We start from the raw sequence: 19,870 nt of genomic DNA, 5'->3' as shown, positions 1-19,870 counted from the left end.
TTTGGTCGTGCCAAGCTTTCTGTAATTCTTGGCTCACCTCAAGGTTTTTAGATGCCTTTTCCATGTACTCAGCCATCCGCGAGCGGAGACCGAGCACATAGTCCACAATGTTTGATGCCGGCTTTTTGAGAGGTCTCTCCCATCCTTCCTTTACCAAACAAAGGGGTCCCCTTACAGGATGTCCGAACAGAAGTTCAAAAGGGCTGTAGCCAACCCCCTTCTGCGGGACCTCTCTGTAGGCGAACAAGAGGCAGGGTATCAGGACATCCCATCTCCGCCGAAGCTTTTCAGGTAGTCCATGAATCATCCCTTTTAGGGTCCTGTTGAATCTCTCAACAAGCCCATTGCATTGTGGGTGATAGGGTGTGGTGAATTTGTAGTTGACACCGCACTCCTTCCACATAGCAGTCAGATATCCCGACATGAAGTTTGCACCTCTGTCGGAGACGACCTCCTTAGGGAAGCCCACTCTGGAGAACACTCCAACTAGGGCTCGTGCCACAACAGGTGCTGTAGTGGTCCTAAGGGGAATAGCTTCAGGATACCTGGTGGCGTGGTCCACCACCACCAGTATAAACTTGTGCCCTGATGCTGTCTGGGGTTCCATTGGTCCGACAATGTCGATCCCCACTCGTTCAAAGGGTACCCCCACCATCGGCAGTGGTATGAGGGGGGCCTTTGTCGTGCCACCTGACTTACCACTGGCTTGGCAAGTGACACAGGAGCGGCAAAACTCCTTCGTATCTTCGGACATGTGGGGCCAGTGAAAGTGTGGAACAATTCTGTCCCAAGTCTTATTCTGGCCTAAGTGACCTGCAAGGGGAATCTCGTGGGCCAAGGTAAGGAGGAAACCTCTCAGAGACAAGGGGACGACCAGCCTCCTGGTCGCGCCAGGCTTGGGGTCTCTTGCCTCGGAGTACAGGAGTCCATCGTCCCAGTACACTTTGTGGGTACCTGTGGCGTTCCCTGCAGCCTCAGCAGCAGCCTGCTGTCTGAGGGGTTCAAGTGAGGGGCAGTCTAACTGTGCCTTCCCCAGGTCCTCCCTGGAGGGTCCCCCTGAGCCCAGAAACTCAACCTGACCAGGTTCAAGCTCTTTCGGCTCAGTTTCCCTCAGTTCTTTAAGGTCAGCCTCCTCAGAGACTTGATCCACGACCTGGGGCAAGGGGGAAGGCGAAGCCTTACCCTTACTGCTCCTTTTCTTGGAAGGTGTCTGGTCCGTTCTTCCAGGATCCAGCACCTGTTCAGTGGGGCATCTTTTGGCCTGTGACCTGGTCACAGCAAGGACATGTGCTGGCAAGCCTAACATTTCCATGTGAGTCCTCTGCTCCACTTCTGACCATTGTGACGTTTCCAAATCATTGCCCAACAGACATTCTACGGGGAGGTCTGAACTAACCACAACCTTTTTCGGGCCACTTACCCCTCCCCAGGAGAAATCAACAACTGCCATACTGTGATTGGTAGTGACATTGCTGGCATTGGTCACTAGGTAATCGGTACCTAGCATGATCTGTCCAGGGTCCACAAAGTTAGGCGTCACCATGGTGACACTGGCATAAGTGTCCCTGTAGGCCTGAGCCACTTTTCCATTGATCAAAGGCGTCTGCCTGTATTTGCCCAAAGTATTGGGACTGGCATCAGGGGACATATCCATATCCCCTGTACAGACAAGGACGGCCTGAGTGAGTGTGCCAACTAAGTCGTCACTCCCCTCAGTTCCCAAGGTTAACCCAACTAATGCCTTGGGAGGCGCACTACCACTGCTGACTGTACTAGGGGGTGCAGGTGCCTTAGGGGCTGCAGTGGCAGGAGTTTGCCCTCCTTTCTTGGTGCACTCACTAAACCAGTGAGTCTTACTTTTACAGTATTGGCACCACCTTTTTGACTGGCCTTCTGGAGTCTTCTTTTTCTGCTGTGAAGCCTGACCCCCACCCTCTTTGGTTTGTTGGGGGCCTGTCGAAGACTTCTGGTCATTTTGCTCGTTCTTGTTACTACCCTTTTGGTCTGCTTTCTTCTGACCACCCTGGTTCTGAGTCTGGTTCTGCTTGACCCTTGTTCTGACCCATCTGTCTGCCTTCTTTCCCAATTCTTGGGGAGAGGTCAGCTCCGAGTCGACAAGGTGCTGATGCAACAATTGGTTCTGACAGTTGTTTAAAATCTGTTCTCTCATGATAAGATTGTACAATCCTGTGTAATCAGTAACCTGGCTACCCAGCAACCAACCTTCTAAAGCCTTAGTGGCACAATCGACAAAGTCAGCCCAATCCTGAGACTGAATTTTCTGGGTGTCCCTGAACAGCACCCGGTACTGCGCGGTGGTTAAGCCGAACCCATCAATCAGTGTATTCTTCAGGACTTGGTAGTTGTTGGCATCCTCAGCTCTCGTAGTGAGGAGCTTGTCTCGTCCTTTACCTTCAAAGGAGAGCCACAGTATAGCTGCCCACTGACTTGGGGGGACGCACTGGACAGTGCAAGCCCTCTCCAAGGCAGTTATCCACTTGTGGATGTCGTCCCCTTGCTTAAAGGGGGGCACTATTTTACTCAGGTGTCTAGTGTCTATACCCCTGTCTTTCTCTCTAATGAGAATGCTGCCACCAGTGGGATCTAACCCACTCAATTTCTGCTCTCGGGCCAAGGCAAGTCTTTCTTTGGCGAGGGCAAGTTCTTCCTGCTCGATCCTCAGATTGACTTCCCTCATCTTCGCTTCGTGCTCCCTTCTCTGAGGGGACGTCATCCCTCTCTGAGAAGATGCCTGAGAAACATGTGTTCGAACAGATCTGTTAGAGCCTCTCGAGAGAGACCTAACTCGTCCGTTTCCAAGGTTAAGCCTGCTTAAGCGTGGGCCCGGGACTCCCCCAGTTCCATTCTCATGCCTGCTTAAGTTGGTCCTCGTCAGCCTGCCGACTACCACTGGACCTTTGTTTGCCTCGTCTCCTGATAACTCCTCCTCGTCTTCCTCCTCTGTATGGAGGTCGAGGTCTGGGTCACCAAGGGTTCCCTCTAAGGGAGGCATGTTCCCATCAGCATTGGGGGGACCTGTGTTAGAGGACCTCCTAGCATCGTACGTCTCTAAGAGACCTATCAGAAATGCGATGGTAGGGTTAGAACCCTGGTTTAGCTTCCTGGAGGCACACAGTTGTCTCATCTCCTTGAAGCTAAGAGCTGCATATCGTGACACGACCTGTGGAGGGTCGATGACCACTAAGGGAGTCTCTGCGGACTCTCCGTGGACCGACATGCTTTCTAGTGAGGTGTAAGTGATGCACCTACCTACACTATGTGTTTCTCTACTGATCCCTTGCTAAGAGTTATAGTCAGGGTGTGCTAGTCCCTGTTTCACTATAACAGCTGGTTCAGTAGAACTCAGAGTATTCTAAGTTAAGTTATATGTACCTGGGTACTTATGTGATCTTTCAACTTGATATTCTTAGGATACGTGTGTGGTAAACAACAGCAAGCTCAAATCCCAACCGCTGCTCACCAATGTGAGAAGTTGGCCTGATATTGACGGTAAAGAGGGCGACGGGGTTAGAATTTGATTGCGTGTCATGACAAGAAAAACTGATTCCAGCTTCGGACTGTGAGAAGTTGGCCTGATATGTAGTGCTCACTATTCTAGTGATCACTGTGTATCATTCCAAACGACCCTCATTGATGATTGGTTGTAAGTCAACCTTATAGACCAGCTATCCTAGTAGCGTGGACAAGAGCAGTCTTCAGGCTAAACTCTAGAGGGCGTGTTAAGCCAGCTGTTTACCATCACATATACCCCTTGAACGCCAAGTGAAAGGACACCACACAAGTTGTTATGAAAATAAAGGATATTTATTTATAGCAAGACTACCCTGGCTCTTTATGAGTCAGGGAGCTAAGCACACTACAAAACTCTTATGAAAATACTTCTGGTTGCACAATTTACACAAATGCCCGAAGGGCATGAAACCATTTACACTGCAAGTGGAATGGGAAGGGTTAGATAGTTTAAAGTTACTGATTCCGGAGGAACCCGATCAGTGGGACTAAACGATAAAGGAACTGGACACTTGTAGAGCGAACCTATGATGGAGCACCGAGATGCTCGAGTTACCTAGCCCAGAGGCTGCGGCTGCGTGGGGTTCAGCAAGATGTCGGGAGTCCTCGTTGTAGTCTCAGGAGCCTGAAAGAAGAAGTTGCTGGCAGGCGACCAGTGTTGATGTTCAGAGAGATCCAAGCCTGGATCGGTGATGAAGGAAACCTGAAAGCAGAGGGGACTCAGTTCTCAACCGCTAGCCAGCGATCGTGTGGGTACCAGGAAGGTACCGGCTGAAGTCACCTCGACCAGGTGAGTGGATGACGTCGGACTCGGCTGTTCCTCGGACCAGGAGGCGCGGCGGCGACTAGGATGGAGGGCGAGCTGTCCCACGAAGGTGTCTGCTGTCGATGATGCTGGGCCCAGGAATGGGGCAGCAGGTCTTGGCAGTGGCAAACCCACGCGGTGGAGTCAAGATGGCGTCGGGAGTGGACCAGGAGGGTCCGAGGTACTCCTCTGTTGAAGGGGAGCAAGAGCCAGTCTGGAGCAACCAGACCAGTGATGAAAGTCCGTCGTGAAGAGGGCCACAAACCGGTCGGTGAGTGGCCGGACAACGTGGTGAGCAGCAAGGAGCAGAAGGGCCCCCATGCAGATCTCGTGGATACTGGGGAGGCAGACTTCGTTGCTGGAGCCGCTGAGGGTTAGGGCTTCTCAAACCCTAGGTGCACTCACTCGAGGGTCCCTCGGTGGGCGTGCTAGATAAGCGTCGTGCAGGTTCCGAAGATGGCCGGTCCCGCAGGTCTCGTCACACCTACGAATCTCAGCTGGGCTGATGATGTAGGTAGAGGTCAGAGATGGCAGGGAACCCGGGTCTCGTCGAGCTGGGCAGTCTTGATCCGTGGGAGAGACGTGCAGCAAACTGCAAGCGCTTAGGTGGTGCCTGCTGGTGCAGGGTGGCTACTCCTTAGCCACAAGGGAGAGTCTTCAGAAATAGTCAAGAGTTCCTTTCGTGGAAAGTAGTTCAAGATTCAGAATTATCCAATTTGGGAAGGGGACCTGCTCCCACCTTTATTCTAGGAAAAAGGGGCTGGCCCGTGACTAGGTCCTACCTATGGGTGGGTCCAGGAGGGGGGTGGTTACACCCCTATCCTTTGTCCGGCTTTGCCCCAGCCCAGGGGCAGGGTTGCCCCCGAAACTGGTTTGAGCCGGGCTATGCACAGTGAGCACCGGGGTGCCACTTGCAATCACCTTCCTTTCAGCCCTGCCTACCTGGGATACACAAACCCTGTCTGGGATGGTGCTAACACCGCCCTCGACAGGAAACCCTTTGTCCAAGCTCCCCTCGCTGGAAGGTCTCCCAGCAGCAGGAGGTCAGACTTGTGTCTGGTGGCAGCATCCATTTTGTGATGCTGAGGCTTGAGTCAACTTTAACCGGGGTTCAAGGTTACTTCCATGTCGTGTCCCTCTAGAAGGGTGGAATGCTAACCCCGTCGCCAGGACTGGCGAGGGGTTCGTATTCCAATTCGTATGACACCTTACTCGACATGTTTGGGTGATGCGATGCCAAAGTTAGCAAATAACTGCGAGGATTATAATGCACTTTAAGGTAGTTGGCCCGCGTCACCATGGAACGGCTATTAGGATTTGGTTCCGCAAGCCGTCGACGGGCTCAGCTCGCGCCGGAGCACCATCTCACATGATTCCCAGCACTCTGCCTTCAGGATTGATAAGGCCTGCCATAGGAGTGACTGACAGGAATCCATGCGTCCATTTTAGGGTTAGGTATAGGAATACTACACCTACAGCAACGGGTGATTACACCACCTTGCCCCAGCTGTCGTGCAGCCAGTTGTGTCAGATTTGGGCGGCCATCCAGGGGTGGCATAATACATGCTGCAGCCCCTGGTAGGCCCTGGGTACACCGATGCCCTGGATACCTGTGGTATGCCGGTACAGGGACTGATAAGGCGGCCCAGTTCCAATTAGTGGATGCACCTAATGTACATGTGTGTTAATTTCGAGAGAGAACAGCTAGGCTGTGGGTCTGATTGGCAGGCCCGCAGCCGGGGAAAGTCGTAAACCAATGAAGCAAAAGCAAAAAAATCTGGGTGATCATAGGATTGCAGACCCTACTCTCCTACACGGACCTCCTGTGAAGGTAATAACAATTAATAAATGTGGTAATCTACAATGTTAAGTGCTGGAATGAAAGGAGAATGTCAAATTGGAAAGTGAAGGTGCTTTCAAGTAAAAATATTCTCTTCTTAAAAACCCAGTGGAAACCTTTTTTTGGTATTAATATAATACATAAAATATCTGGAAGTTGCAACATAAACTCCTCCTTAGTGGAAGGTTTAGTACTCCTCGGTGTCGATTCATGGAGCACAAAGTCACTGCATACTCTGGGACGAAACCGTGGTCTTGGAGAGATATGTACATTCCACTATTGAGGTTAATTGACTCTGTTGCCTCTTCAGTAAAATACAATGCCAGACTCAGAAAACCTTCCTGGAGGCACACACAGGACTGATGTCTTTGTTACTTTCCTGGGGGTGCTTACCTTGGCCTGGGCATGTAAAAGGGGAGGATTGTGCTCAATTTGACATGATTACCTTGTATCTTTCTCTACAGCTTCCTATTCCTCCATTCTTATTAGTCTCTTGCCTCCCATAATTCCCCTCCATATGGTGCATTCCTTTTTTTTTTACATTTTTTTATTAAGTCATTGACAATTGACAAATGGTCATGGCACATGAAAATACAAAGTAATACATAAGTAAACATCAGCAAAATCAGAAAGCGCAAATCCCTCGGCTCGCTTTACCCCTGATAGGAAGAGAACAAAAGAAAAAAGAAGAAGGGGAAAAAAGAAGAGAAAATCATACAGGAGCCAAGGAAATACGAACATTGAACAAGGGAAACCTAGATAATATGCGAATATACAAAGCGCCGGGGTCAGAGATGTTTACCCAATCCAACTAGTGATTTTCCTCCCCGTTTCCCTTTTCCTACGCCCTTTCAATCTGTATACAACTGATTCCATATTATAAGTGACTAACAACCGCCAAATTATTAATTTAGGAGGATCAGGACTAATCCACTGGGAAGTAAGGCACATTCTAGCAATAGCTATTGCAACAAATACAAATCCACTTTCAGATCTAGACCGGGCCATACTGCCCTGGCTCCCTTCTACCCCCAAGATAATAAAATTGGATGTTAATGAAACCGGTGTGACGAGTATCTAGTTCAAAAAGAATTCGATGTCTTGAAGGAATTTGGCAAGATTGGGACAGGAAAAAAACATGTGAATCGTGTCAGCAGCCCATGACCCACACCTACTGCATGAATTACCCCGTGGGCCAGCCCATTTAGAGACCTTCCCCGGAGTGTAATATAAGTCAAAAACCGACATAAAATGCTGGGTCCTCAGGCTGCCGGTAATTAGAATCTGATTGGCAAGTTTCAGAGACAGCTCTGTTCAATACCTTCTTTACCGAACTTCCTTCCCCATCTATCAATCTGGATAGACAAGTCATCAGGGAGACCGGCCAGCAGCGTTTGATATATTGTCCCAATACGAGATCTATTCCCTATTATGTCAACCAGGGGTATTTTTCCCAAGTTTGCGTCTGTTTGTGCCATAGTTTTACCCAGAAAACTCCTGATCTGCAAGAATTTTAAAAAATGTCTCATAGAGAGACCAAACTTCTCTTGTAGATTAGAGAATGAGGCAATTTGTCCCCCACAACAGGCATCCCCCAGGACATTAATGCCTACGTTTTCCCAGCTAGACATGGTTAGATCTTGGAATATTGAGGGTGAGAGTCTATATGACGAGAACGGGGTGTAAGCATTATTATTCGAAATGCCAAACTTCTGTCTTATCTTTTTCCAGATAGAATAGGCTGCTTGAATAATTTTAAATTTGGTCTTTTTGTAATAACTCGGCTTTTTACTAAACATTGACCGGCAGCCTCGCCAAGTGCTACTTCATAAATAGTAGGTCTAGCAGCATCGAGAACTACTGCATTAGCCCCAACCAACAATATCCCCATGTGTTGTAATAGTGCAGCCCAGTGATAAAGGAGAAGGCTGCGCAACCCCCCATCCCCCCATAAGTCTATCTATAATCATCCCTTTAACTGCTCTTCTGGCTCTACGATACCCCCATAGAAATCAAACACATGCCCTTTTGGCCTTAGTGATACAAGATGCCGGAAATTCTAACGGTATGGTCCGAAATAAGTATAAAAATTTAGGAAAAACCATAATTTTGATGACATTGCATCGACCGTGCATTGATAGATGTAGAGGGTCTAGTCTCTCAAGTGTCTTAATAATATTCCATATTATCGGCAGGATATTTAGCTCGGGTATATGCTCCACTGATGCCATAATCTTCACTCCCAGATATGTTGCTACAGATACAATTGAGATATCTTCTGGGAGTGAAGTAGCCGAATGTTAAATCTGGGTTTTGTCGATATTTAATTTATATCCCAAGACGAAACCAAATATCTCTGCTGACTCCTTTAGTGCCAGAAGAGCTGATCTCATACTGGATGTAAAAAGAGCAATGTCATCGGCATACGCTAATGTTTTATAAGCGATACCGTTGACCATGACAGCTTTAACCGATGTATTTGCTCCCAGAGTATTCAGAAAAGGATCAATATAAATTGCAAATAATAACGGGGAGTAGGGACATCCCTGCCGGGTTCCTCTGCTTATGGTACATGATTTAGACACCTGATCAGACTTTCAGATACAGGCCTCAGGAAGTACATAAGGTGCCTGCACTGCTTGAATGAAATCCTTAGGTAGGCCTTTTGCATGCAGGGCAAACCAAAGAAATCCCCAGGAGACCCTGTTGAACGCTTTCTCTGCGTCCAACTGGATCATCCCAAGAGATGTCTTCGTAGCCTGAGCCCAATCAAACAGAGCTATGGTGCGCCTAACGTGGTCCGATGTGTCTCGACCCGGGATAAACCCGTGTTGGCGGATGTTAACCAATGGAGTAATAACCTTGCCCAACCTTAGGGCAATTATTTTAGAATCGATCTTACTGTCAGCACATATCAGAGAGATGGGTCTGTATGATGATGGGTTGAGCTCAGGTTTATCCTTTTTTTTTTAAACTACTATGGTGGATTTACGCCAGGAGTCGGGAATCTGGCCCTTCTGGGCAAGGTGGAATAAAGATTCAAGCTCGCCTCAAAGAGGTTGCCAGAACGTGCAGTAAAATTCTAGCGGTAACGCATCGGGACCGACAGCCTTACCGGCTGCCAACGAAGTTGAAGCAGGCTCGACCTCATCCCCCGTAATTGTGGCAGATAACATCTCGCTTTGTTCCGAGGTGACCTTCGGAGTTTCGTGGTCCCGCAGAAATTCCTCCCCAGACATCGCTTCTACATGCCTATCAGCAGTATATAGCTCCTGATAGAAATCCTGAAAAACCTGAAGAACCTCCACCGTTGAGTCCCGACTCTGGCCCGATTGATCCTCAATACGGCAGATTCTATTAAAAACTCCCCTTTGTTGCATACGTTTAGCCAAAAATCTGCCTGAATTCTCCCCAAATTCATATATGTCCGCCCGATGCTGTGTGAATTTAATAGCCAATTCATCCCCATAAAATTGGTGTATTCTGGCCTTTACAACTGCTATCTTCTGCAGACATTCATCCGGTTTTTGCAGGTCCCTGATTACCCGCATAAGCTCTTCATCGGCCTTCCGCAGCTGTTTCGCCCAGCCATTGATCTTCTCTTTTACCATCCTCTGTCAGTAAAGGGAGAAGCTGAGAGTCTCACCCTGTACAGCCGCATTAAAAGCATCCCAAAATATTATTTCAGATGCAGTACCCTTGTTTATGTTGAAAAACTCTGTAATCCATTTGGCCATATGTTGACAGTATGCCTGATCTAACAATAACTTCCTGTCAAACGTCCAAGTCGTAGGAAGTTGTAAAGAGAAGCTCATTGTAAGCTCGATCACTAGCGGGTTGTGGTCTGATATTATCTCTGGAAAAAGCTCAATATTAGCCTTTTCTACAATTTGATAAGATACAAAGAAATAGTCCAAACGGACAAATTTAAAATGAGGAACTGAAAAATAAATGTACCCCGGCTCCATCTGTCTGTGTCTATGCCAGATATCAACCAGTCCGTGTTCCCTGATAAGTCCCTGTAGAGCCCTAAAAGTCTTGACCTTTCTTCCCTGATAAGGAATATTACTAAAAAGGTTGAAGCTGCCATTCAAATGGATATTAAAATCACCACAAAGGACTACTGGAGCAGTCCATAAAGCCAGTTCTATGCTAAAAAAATTCAGAATTTCAGGATCATCCAGATTTGACCCATACAAAGAGGTGGTAGTAAAAAGGATGCCCAGAATTACAACTTCAACAATTACCCATCGTCCTAGATTATCCTCCTTGATTCGTTTGCTAATTGAGATACCATGCCTAGCTAAAATAGCTACCCCCGTGTAGCTGTGGCTTGACGAGAGCATGCAAGGAGATCAAAGCCCAGATCCTTTAACCACCCACGATTGTTCCAGGGAATATGAGTTTCTTGTAGGCACAGTACATCTATGTCCATATGTCTTATAAGCTTGGCAAGCAAACCTCTTTTTTTTCTATCATTAAGGCCACAACTGTTTAAGGAACAAATTTGGATTTCACTTTTCCCAGCCATCGTCCATATCGGATATAGGTATTACAAAATAGTAAAAATGCAAAGAATTTTTTTTTTAAGGGAATTCCGCAACATAATATACTTATGAAAACTTTTCTGTCTCGATACAGTCTGTAGCCATGACTATTCATATAAGATAGTGACTGTGCACTCCCCCCACCCTTCACCCCCCTCCACACCCCCACACCCCACACTGCTTCTACCAGAAGCCCTCCCCATTCCACCCACCCACCCTCCCACCACATGAGGCATGGGGACCAACGGTCCCTGGTGATGCAGAGCTAACCCACCGCCCCTTCCACTGAGCTAGACCCCCCTCCCGAAAGTACGTACCATGCTGTGAGTAAAAGCGTAAAAGCTAAGAAAAAAGACGAACCATACATAGAATATCGAACAAGAAGGGTCGCTCCCAGGGTCAGACAAATACGATAAAATACAGAACACATTCAAACCACAGATCCCTGTAGTGAAAGCATGAATTCCTGCGCTTGAATTTCGGACTGGAAATAATGGTTTTGCCCCTGAACAACCACCTACAATTTGGCTGGGTTAAGCAAAAAAACCTGAGCCCCCTTTGCCTGGAATAGCGGGATTAATTGACGCAATAACACTCTCTTTTAAACAGTCAGCTGACAGAAGTCAGGCCTCACAAAGACATTGCATCCCTTACCAGCCCTTTTCCGATCTGGCCTGGCTAGATCATACAGGGCCTCCCTGGCCAAAAAATTATTAAGACAGATCAGGATAGTACTTGGCCCCCTTTTTTCCGCTGATTAAAAGGGAAACGATGGGCCCTTTGCAGTTGCATTTTCCAGTCCCAGTGTCGGAGTTTGGGAAAACCTCCTCAAAAAGTTCAATCACGAACTGGCAGACATCTGCCCCCTCCTTACCCTCTGGGATGCCCGGAATTCGCACATTGGGCCTCCTTGATCGATTTTCCAAGTCAGTCAATTTCAGAAGTGTATCATCCTTCTTGGCTTGCATGGACTCGGTCAGAATCTTCTGTGCGTCCAGCTCATCTTCCAACTGGGAAATTCTGGTCTCTGCCTCTCCAATTCTTGCCGCAAAATCAGAACACGTCTTTGCAATCCTGCGTATAGCATTCTGAAGTTTCCGACACGCACCTTAAGTCTGAGAACTCTCAGCTCTTGTTTCCTCAAGGTGAGCCATAATAGACTGGTAAATTGTAGAGAGAGTGATTTCTTCAGGTTCGTTGGGGTTGAAGCTGGCCACTCCAGGTAATGCCGCTCCATCCGGTGTCTCTTTTCCTTTCTAAATTTGGTGAGAAAGAGTAATCCCAGGTCATTGAGCCGGTCACAGCCCCGGCCTGCACAGATAAGGCAGATTGATCTTTCAATTTTCTAACTGTTCCAGGATTTATCAGGGATTTGTCCCTCTCTTCCTCCCAGTGCAAGCTGCTGGTGTCACTTTCTTCCCCCGCCCAGTCTTTACCACAACTGTCATCCTCAGAGGAGTTAGAATGGACAGGCAAGATGGCCGCTGCACTAGCGGCCGAGCGAGCCTACCACACACTCCTTCCCTGCTAGACCCCCTCCTTCCTGAATTCGATCTGATTTTTCGGGCAAGAGATAGATGTAGCGGTGATGTAGTGGTGAAAACGTACCTGTGCCCGCTGTTGATGATTTGGCATTCGTGGCTTTGGCTGTGGGGGGTCCCGCTGCCCTGTAGGCTAACGACTCATAAAACCTACGCTCCGACAGCCTCTCCTGCTTTGGTTACCGGCCACCCATGCCGCTGAAGTCAACTTCTAGGAGCCTCAAGGTATGGGGGCCACCGGTGGGCTCTGGTAGTCAGGGTAAATCTGCTCCAGACCAAAGAGGAAGTCCTGATGCTGGAAGACTCCGCTCTGTCATGGAAACGCTGGTCGGTTTGCCGGGTGTTGATGCACAACTCAAGGGGAAGAACGGCGCTGGCACTCCTGCTCTGTTCAAGGTGCAAATTTCGAAAAAACAGCCGGCAGCAGGAGCCAAAACCAATATGAAAGTCAGCACCCCTCCGCTCATCTCTGAAACTGCCCTTGTGGTTACGGATGCTACATCAACTCTGGCAGAGCTGACCCGGGTTGAGTCACCAGAAAGGGAAACTGATGGGGGGACATTGGACCGAGGGCTTGATCGCACTAGTTCAGACAGCCTCCCAGGTGAGAGCGGGGACACTGGCCACATGACAGGTGTGCTCCCTCTTGAGCGGTAGCCGGTACATCGCTTGAACAACAAGCCCAGTGCATTCTGGTACATGGAGTTTCTTAAAGCAATGGACACGCAAAAGGGGCTTTGGACCGGGTTCACCAAGACAGGGAGGCTGATAATTTACCAACATGTAGGGAGGAGGATCTGGCTGATAAATTTTATTCCATGTGGTGCATTCCTATCGAACCTCGGTTTCCCCACATGCTATGCTGGCCATTTTGACAGCTAGCTATATGATGTCAGTGGTCTTTGGGGGCTTCACTTCTTCTTCTCTCATTATCTCTCTCTTAAAACCTGACATTTTGAGACCTTTACAAGTGCCTTATGAATTTTGACTCTAGCATTGTGTTGATATTCACACTTTATTGGATCAAGGAGGACGTGTAGCTCTCATTTTGTTAGATCTGAGTGCTGCCTTTGATAACATCTCCCATTAACTGCTCTGCCTCCTATCGCCTTCTTTTGTGATTTATGGCAAGTCCTTAGACTGGCTTAGAGCTCACCTGACAAATTGATATCAAACTGTCATCATGAAACCTCCTGCTTAACTCAAAACCAGTAACATGTCCCCAATGACTCCCTGTTGAGCCCAACTTTGTTTAATACATATACTTACTCCACTTGCAGATCTTACATGTAAATAGGGCTTCTCAGTTATCTCCTAGGCAGATGACACACAAATTGACGTCTCCTTTGCAGACAAATCCGTTGCGTCTCTGGAAAGTTTTAGAATTGCATGTGAGGAGTAGCTATCTGAATGAAGCAACATTCACCTAACAAATGGCAATAAAACTAAACCATTTCTGTTAGATGGAGCATCCTTGGTTTGGTCAACAATATGGTGGCCACCAGAGCTAGCCTGTGATATCCTGTCTTCTGCTCTAGACTGGTGCGGAATGCTGTGGGTTATAGGTAATCTATGATATTTGCATGAGTATTCTATCGCTGTCAGTTGGGTGCTAAATCATAATTTGTCTCCTTCTTCAACTAGGCAGGTAAAAAGAAAGTGAAGATCATAGAGGGCAGAGGAAAAGGGGCAAGCAGTGGATTTTCATCCATGGGAAGCGGAGACTCATCTGATCCCTATGAGAATGGTGAGAAGCACTACATTTTGCGGTGATCAATTTCCACATTTAATGGTGACAAAGGAGAGGCACTGTGAAAAGCAAATGTCTCCGTGCATTCAGATCAGTGATACTCAAAGTACGGCCCGGGGGCTGCATTCGGCCCTCCTGACCTTAACACGCAGCCCTCTGGTCAACAGCATCATTGGGCTGCAGTTTTCTTGACTCAGCACTAATATTGAGAAAGATGTTAAATATAGGGGCAAGCATTTATTTAAAGGTTACTTAAGTTAAATAAGGCAAGGTGTTCTACACCACTTAACTTTAGGAACACCTTTATTTAGAAAGACATCTTACAACAAACATGTTCAAATATGATAAAGTCTCTTTAAAATTCAAAAAGTGTATTTCTTTAACATGCATAATCGTTTCACCTTAGTATATCAGATTATCAGTGCATTGAGAAGGATTTTTTTAAGTGATAGTTTACAAACATGAATTCAGAAACATTCATGGTTCCCCTTACACTGCCAAAAATGCAAATAGTAAACTAAGGGCCAGGTTAGTTGTGATATGCACACTCCGAGTGGCCTGGGTTGCTATTATACACGGACAACAATATAGTTTATTAAATAAAACACAAGAAAAGGTTTTGTATATTGCACATCCTTAAGTCATATATTTCAAGGTCCTCTTGTATGTGATGATGAAGAAAAAGACGGTACGGTAAAATAAAGCAATTGCCTAGGATGACACAATTTCATCAAGCGAGGAAGCCGGGATTGATTGCAGGTTTTCTGGTTTCACATTGTGCGATTCACCCTTTAGATGTACATGCTTCGCTTCCCCTATGCCCACCGTACACCCCTTCCGCCCTTCTCCAACCTGCCATCCTGCTGGCATCAATGCGGCCCTCGGTCACACCACAGGCCAAACTTTTGTTGGATGGTTTGCGAGTACCCATAATTTAGATCCCCTTCAAGACACTTATAAGAACTGAATGTATTCATTTGGTTAAACATTGTTCAGAGTTCATTCTTTTACAACTTACCAGTGACTGCTTTATTTACAAAGGCTTTAATGTTTATTAAATTAGAAAAAGCAAATACTTTACTATCTGCATGCTCATTTAAGAAAAATGCAAAACAGGGAATCTGACACTATCTGAGCACTGCTGGAGAAGGGCCCATTCGAAAATATCTTTCAAAATTGAGCTACACACTCCCTGTGTGCTCAGATGTTGGCAGTGACCACTTTACAAAATGTGGCACTGTCGTTTCCAACACTTTTCTAAATCCCCTCCCACTGTAAGTCATTAAATACACAAACTAAACTTCAGCCTGTTAGGAGCTCAGTGTTTAATGATTAGGAGCTCAGTGTTTAATGATTAGGAGCTCAGTGTTTAATGATTAGGAGCTCAGTGTTTAATGATTAGGAGCTCAGTGTTTCATGATTTGAAACTCAGTGTTTAACGATTAGGAGCTCAGTGGTTAATGATTTGAAACTCATTGTTTAATGATTATGAGCTCAGTGTTTAATGATTTGGAACTCAGTGTTTAATGCTTAGGAGCTCAGTGTTTCATGATATCCGCTCTGGGCTTCGACTGGCTGAAGTATTTTCCTCTTTAACACATTCTCTTTTGCCTCCTCTCACTCTTAGGAAGTGACACTGGCTTCAGAAATTGAAAGGTTTAGGATTGGCATCTCCAGGTGCAGATGTTACAATGTTGTCAAACTGTCAGAAGCCTCATGAAAACTTAGATATTCAGGACTATTTTTAAGTTGTGGGGTTATTCTATCAATTTCAAGTTGTGAGGTCATCAGGATTTGGATATTAATATTACTAGTGTAATGATGACACCGTTCCACCATGGTTTCCTGACCTGGCTCTTCACCTGTCAGAATGTGTGGGTGGGAAATGTCCTGTAACTGAGCACAAACACCTACTCCACTTTCATTCCCCATTTCGAAGGGGCAAACTCTGGAGGGCACGAACTTTCAACAAATCGGAAGCATTACTCCCCATGGTATCTGTAATTCTGGGAGCAGGATATCTAATGCGGTCCTCCCAGGCCGCTCACAATGAGAGCCTTAGCATTTTCACATACATTTATAGCACCCATCAATAGTGCACACATGTTTCTGATAACATCTTGTTTCATATCCAGATAATGACAAGTCAGATAAGGCCACTGAAATTCATAATGCATACAGCTCCAGGCACATGCATTCCAATAGGAAATGGAATTAGTTGTAAAATACCAGGCTTTATAACCCCTCCGACCTTGAGATATTGATAATAACGTCAAACGACAGCCTTTTATTTCTCAAGAAGTGTTAGGGGTTGGGTAGGGGGTGGCTGCTGAAGTGGGGCTTGTGTGTCTGTCATTAATAACACAACACAATAAGGAAAGGTGGCGTGAAAATCACAGGAACAACACACTCTGGCATGCCCCAGATCCCCGTCTTACAATAATAACAATGCTGCTTACATTTTATTTACAATTTGAATTACATTTTTGTAGTTAAACGATCTTGTAAAAATACACAGTATAATCTAATACAGGCTTCCATTGAAGTCAATGGGAGCCCGATCCAATAGTATCCGAAAGCATCTGGATGCATCGTACTTGCTCGGTCGGGCTCCCTCGATACGAGTCGTCCGGAAAGCATTTCGTAACCGTGTCGGTCGGAATGCTTTCTGAACGAGATCGGAATCGACCCCTTTATCTTATACTATGCACATGCCTGCAGTATAAGACTACATAAGAGCGATTAGGTCTACAAAAACTCATTTTAACTGATTTGGAAGTCCTAAATGCGCCAGTAACTCTCGTTACACAGAGCCTTGCTGTTCCTTGCCACAAATCTTACATTGCAAGAGTCAAGTCCAGAAAACAAGAAGTCAGTCAAAAATGTGCCCCATAACTGGCCGTGATGACATGAATACCAGGCCCCCCACACAGAAGTACTGTTTGTAGCACTCAACTAGTATTTGGCAGTCAGGGGCCTAGTCAGAAAGGCAAACTTACACGTGACTTAATCTTTAGTTGCAATTTAATTTACTCTCACACTTTGGAATAACTTGACAAATTTTGGCTTTTCTTTATTTACGAGTATAAATTTACACAAAAGTGTACACACACATAATTCCACCTCCTGAAACAGAAGGTTGAGCCAAATCTTTAAGTGTAAAGTTGCTATGGCCAAAATGTAATAAGTCCAAGAGCACACATGACCAACCACTAGTTTTGCACTCCCCCATAGAAAATAATGAAGGCAGGGACTTAAAATAAACCCTATTGAAAATGATGTTAAATTAAAATAATTTATTTTAACTTTTTTTTAAATGTATATAATTTAAAATGAATGGTAAATATATATATATATATTTTAAAGTAGAAACTCCTGTATTTGCTGTATAAGAATGTTCAGCTTGAGAAAAAGTGACTGTCCACAGCGTCAACAATGGGGTGCCAAGAAGTCCATGCCACCACGTTGTTTGGCTTTGCCAGTGGGACTGCCTCCATCGGGCGAGTCTGTTTGCTGCTACCTTGCTTGCACAGTGGTGGCAAATGAGTCTACGCTGTCAATAGAAATGACAAAACTCATTATGGGTGAAGTATGCCTATTTCGATGGGACCAGCGAGAGTGTGATGTTCGACCCTGATTGGTATGCCACAGTCTACCCAGTGGTACTGGAACAATTTTAATAGTGGGGGTGCCATGAATGTTACATCACCCAAGTCACTTAAGCAGGAGAGTGAATTTTGGAGCACACTAACAAATCTACTGCTAAAGCATGGTGTTGTAGCACTCTGTCATTTACAGAAAGCACATTTTCCTTTGGAATGGCCACTAAAGTTGCTAGTAAAACTAAATAGATCACAAATGACAATGTGTGGAAATCGGTTTCACAGAATAATTATCATTTGCTCATCACTAAGTAAAGTGTCGTTGTTTGTTTTGATCCTATTAAAATGTTCGCTGCTATCATACTTCAGAATTACAAAAAATGCTTTCCTAACTGCTGATATATTTGTAAATGTTCGTACAGACTATTTAAAATTATTTAAATGTATAAAACAAATTGACATCCTACAGCCGTTCCTTTCCAGCAAGATTGCCACATGGTTTATTTTACAAAATGCTCTCACTTGGTATTGAAAGAACGAAAATAAAACACCAGTCTCCATGTTAAAGGTATCAGCAGCAATTTGTCCAAGACATTTGACCTCAGGTCTTTGAATACACAGCTAATGTGGCAAGATAAATACATCATTTAAAGGCATCTTTATTGCTCATTCACCTTCTGAACTCCAACATAGTCATTTCTGGAGGTGCCGCAGCGCCCCTATTTCCAGTGCCTATTAGTGGACCAGCGAGACACCCGTGTCCACCCGTTGGACCTCCCCCTTAGCATTGGGGCCTCTGCTTCTGCACTGCTGCTTTGTTTGATTGAACTCTGAACCTTCTCTGCCAACGTGCCAAACTTGAAGCGTGCATCTTGCCTGGCCAACAGTGGGGTCAGCGTGCCACCTGGTGGCTGGATTGTTGTATATACTAAAAGGTACCATGAGAGTCACCCCATTCACGGACTACGTGGTCAATATTTTACAATGACTTCTGAATAGAAACTTTGGGCCGTGTTTTACATATGACCGTGCAGTCTTCGTGGCCATTGGCATCTATGGTGGCATGTATTTCACCTTGTCGGTTATTTCTACGGTATTGTGTTTGCAGATCTCTGCCTACTTCCGTTTTGGCAGCCTCTCTGTTCGCAGGCGCCCCGCCTACATAGCTAGGCCTCTGCTCCTTTCATCTGGCTGGATCCCGGATGTCTGGTACTGAAATTGACACTCCTGTTGTTGCTCACACGGCCTGATGTGGAGAACTCAGATACTCAAAGGTGAACTTTATGCTCGGACTCTTTTCGAACTGTGCCAGTTCACCAAGCACATGTTTCTAGCTTACCGCTCTCTTTCTAATTGAGTAATGTTATTGTGAACAGTGGGAATTTGCTTATAAAAGTCCTATTTGTAACTAATACATTGTGCATTCTGACACAAGAACTAAACTGTTTCACTACAGGCAGTGGTGGAAATGGAAATATATAAGTGCAGGGACTCCTTCTCCCACAGTACCTGTTTGCTGCTGAGAAGTGCTATTAGTCTCCCATTAAAAAGCATTGGTGTAGTGATTGGAAGTGCTGGTACTTTCACTTTCAAATTAAAGAAGTGCAGGTACTGAGCACTAGTTATTGGGATACCAGTTTGTACAGTGTTGTTATCAGACAATTCAGATAGTCAGGTGGATGGTAAACATACATAGGTTTGTTTAACCACTAATGGGTAACCATTTGCTGACTGTCATAAGACATAGTCATCAATAGTTCTTGCTTTTAATTGTGTACATCAAATCACCACACAACAAGACTTCCTTACAGAAGGGTGATTACACAAACGTGACCTTGTGAACAAACTGCCATTGCATAAGAGACTGGTCAGACTACAGAAGACATTACTTTTTAAGGACCTTGCATTATAAACGGTTTGGCTAATAATCATTTTTTCCTAATAATTTCAGAAGGCAGACAATTGTTTATTTTGTTTGATGTGCCAAAATTTTCCTGTGTTCCTTATTTTGACATGGCAAATATTGCTCTGGAAACCAAGGGTTGTTGCAGTTGGATTAGTAACAGGACACTTCTACCGTAATGAAAAGCCTGGCAGAGAGGAAACAAAGGGGGCCCTACAGGGTCTCCCTGTGCCTCAGACATATGTGGATGCACACGGGGGCATAACATGTGCACCCTTGTGTGCATGCTCATAGGTTCCTGCACGGCATGAACGTGCGAGTCCATGCCATGCAGGATCCTTGTGAGGCCTT

At 45.9% G+C, this 19,870-nt stretch overlaps 1 protein-coding gene and 1 pseudogene across 1 annotated transcript in view; both read left to right on the top strand.

Moving 5' to 3' along the window:
• LOC146860164 (uncharacterized) overlaps positions 1-19,870 on the top strand; it is a 125,444-nt gene that overhangs the window by 72,798 nt on the left and 32,776 nt on the right. The window contains exon 5 of the mRNA XM_085643999.1: positions 13,909-14,011. Within this exon, the coding sequence (XP_085500125.1) occupies positions 13,909-14,011 (103 nt within the window). The remainder of the gene's footprint in view (positions 1-13,908; positions 14,012-19,870) is intronic.
• Positions 17,450-18,866, top strand: LOC146860165 (claudin-12-like; annotated as a pseudogene).

The sequence above is a fragment of the Triturus cristatus genome, chromosome 3_1 (assembly GCF_964204655.1).
Source record: "Triturus cristatus chromosome 3_1, aTriCri1.1, whole genome shotgun sequence".
Taxonomy (NCBI): Eukaryota; Metazoa; Chordata; class Amphibia; order Caudata; family Salamandridae; genus Triturus; species Triturus cristatus.
This window is presented reverse-complemented; position numbering and strand designations above follow the sequence as displayed.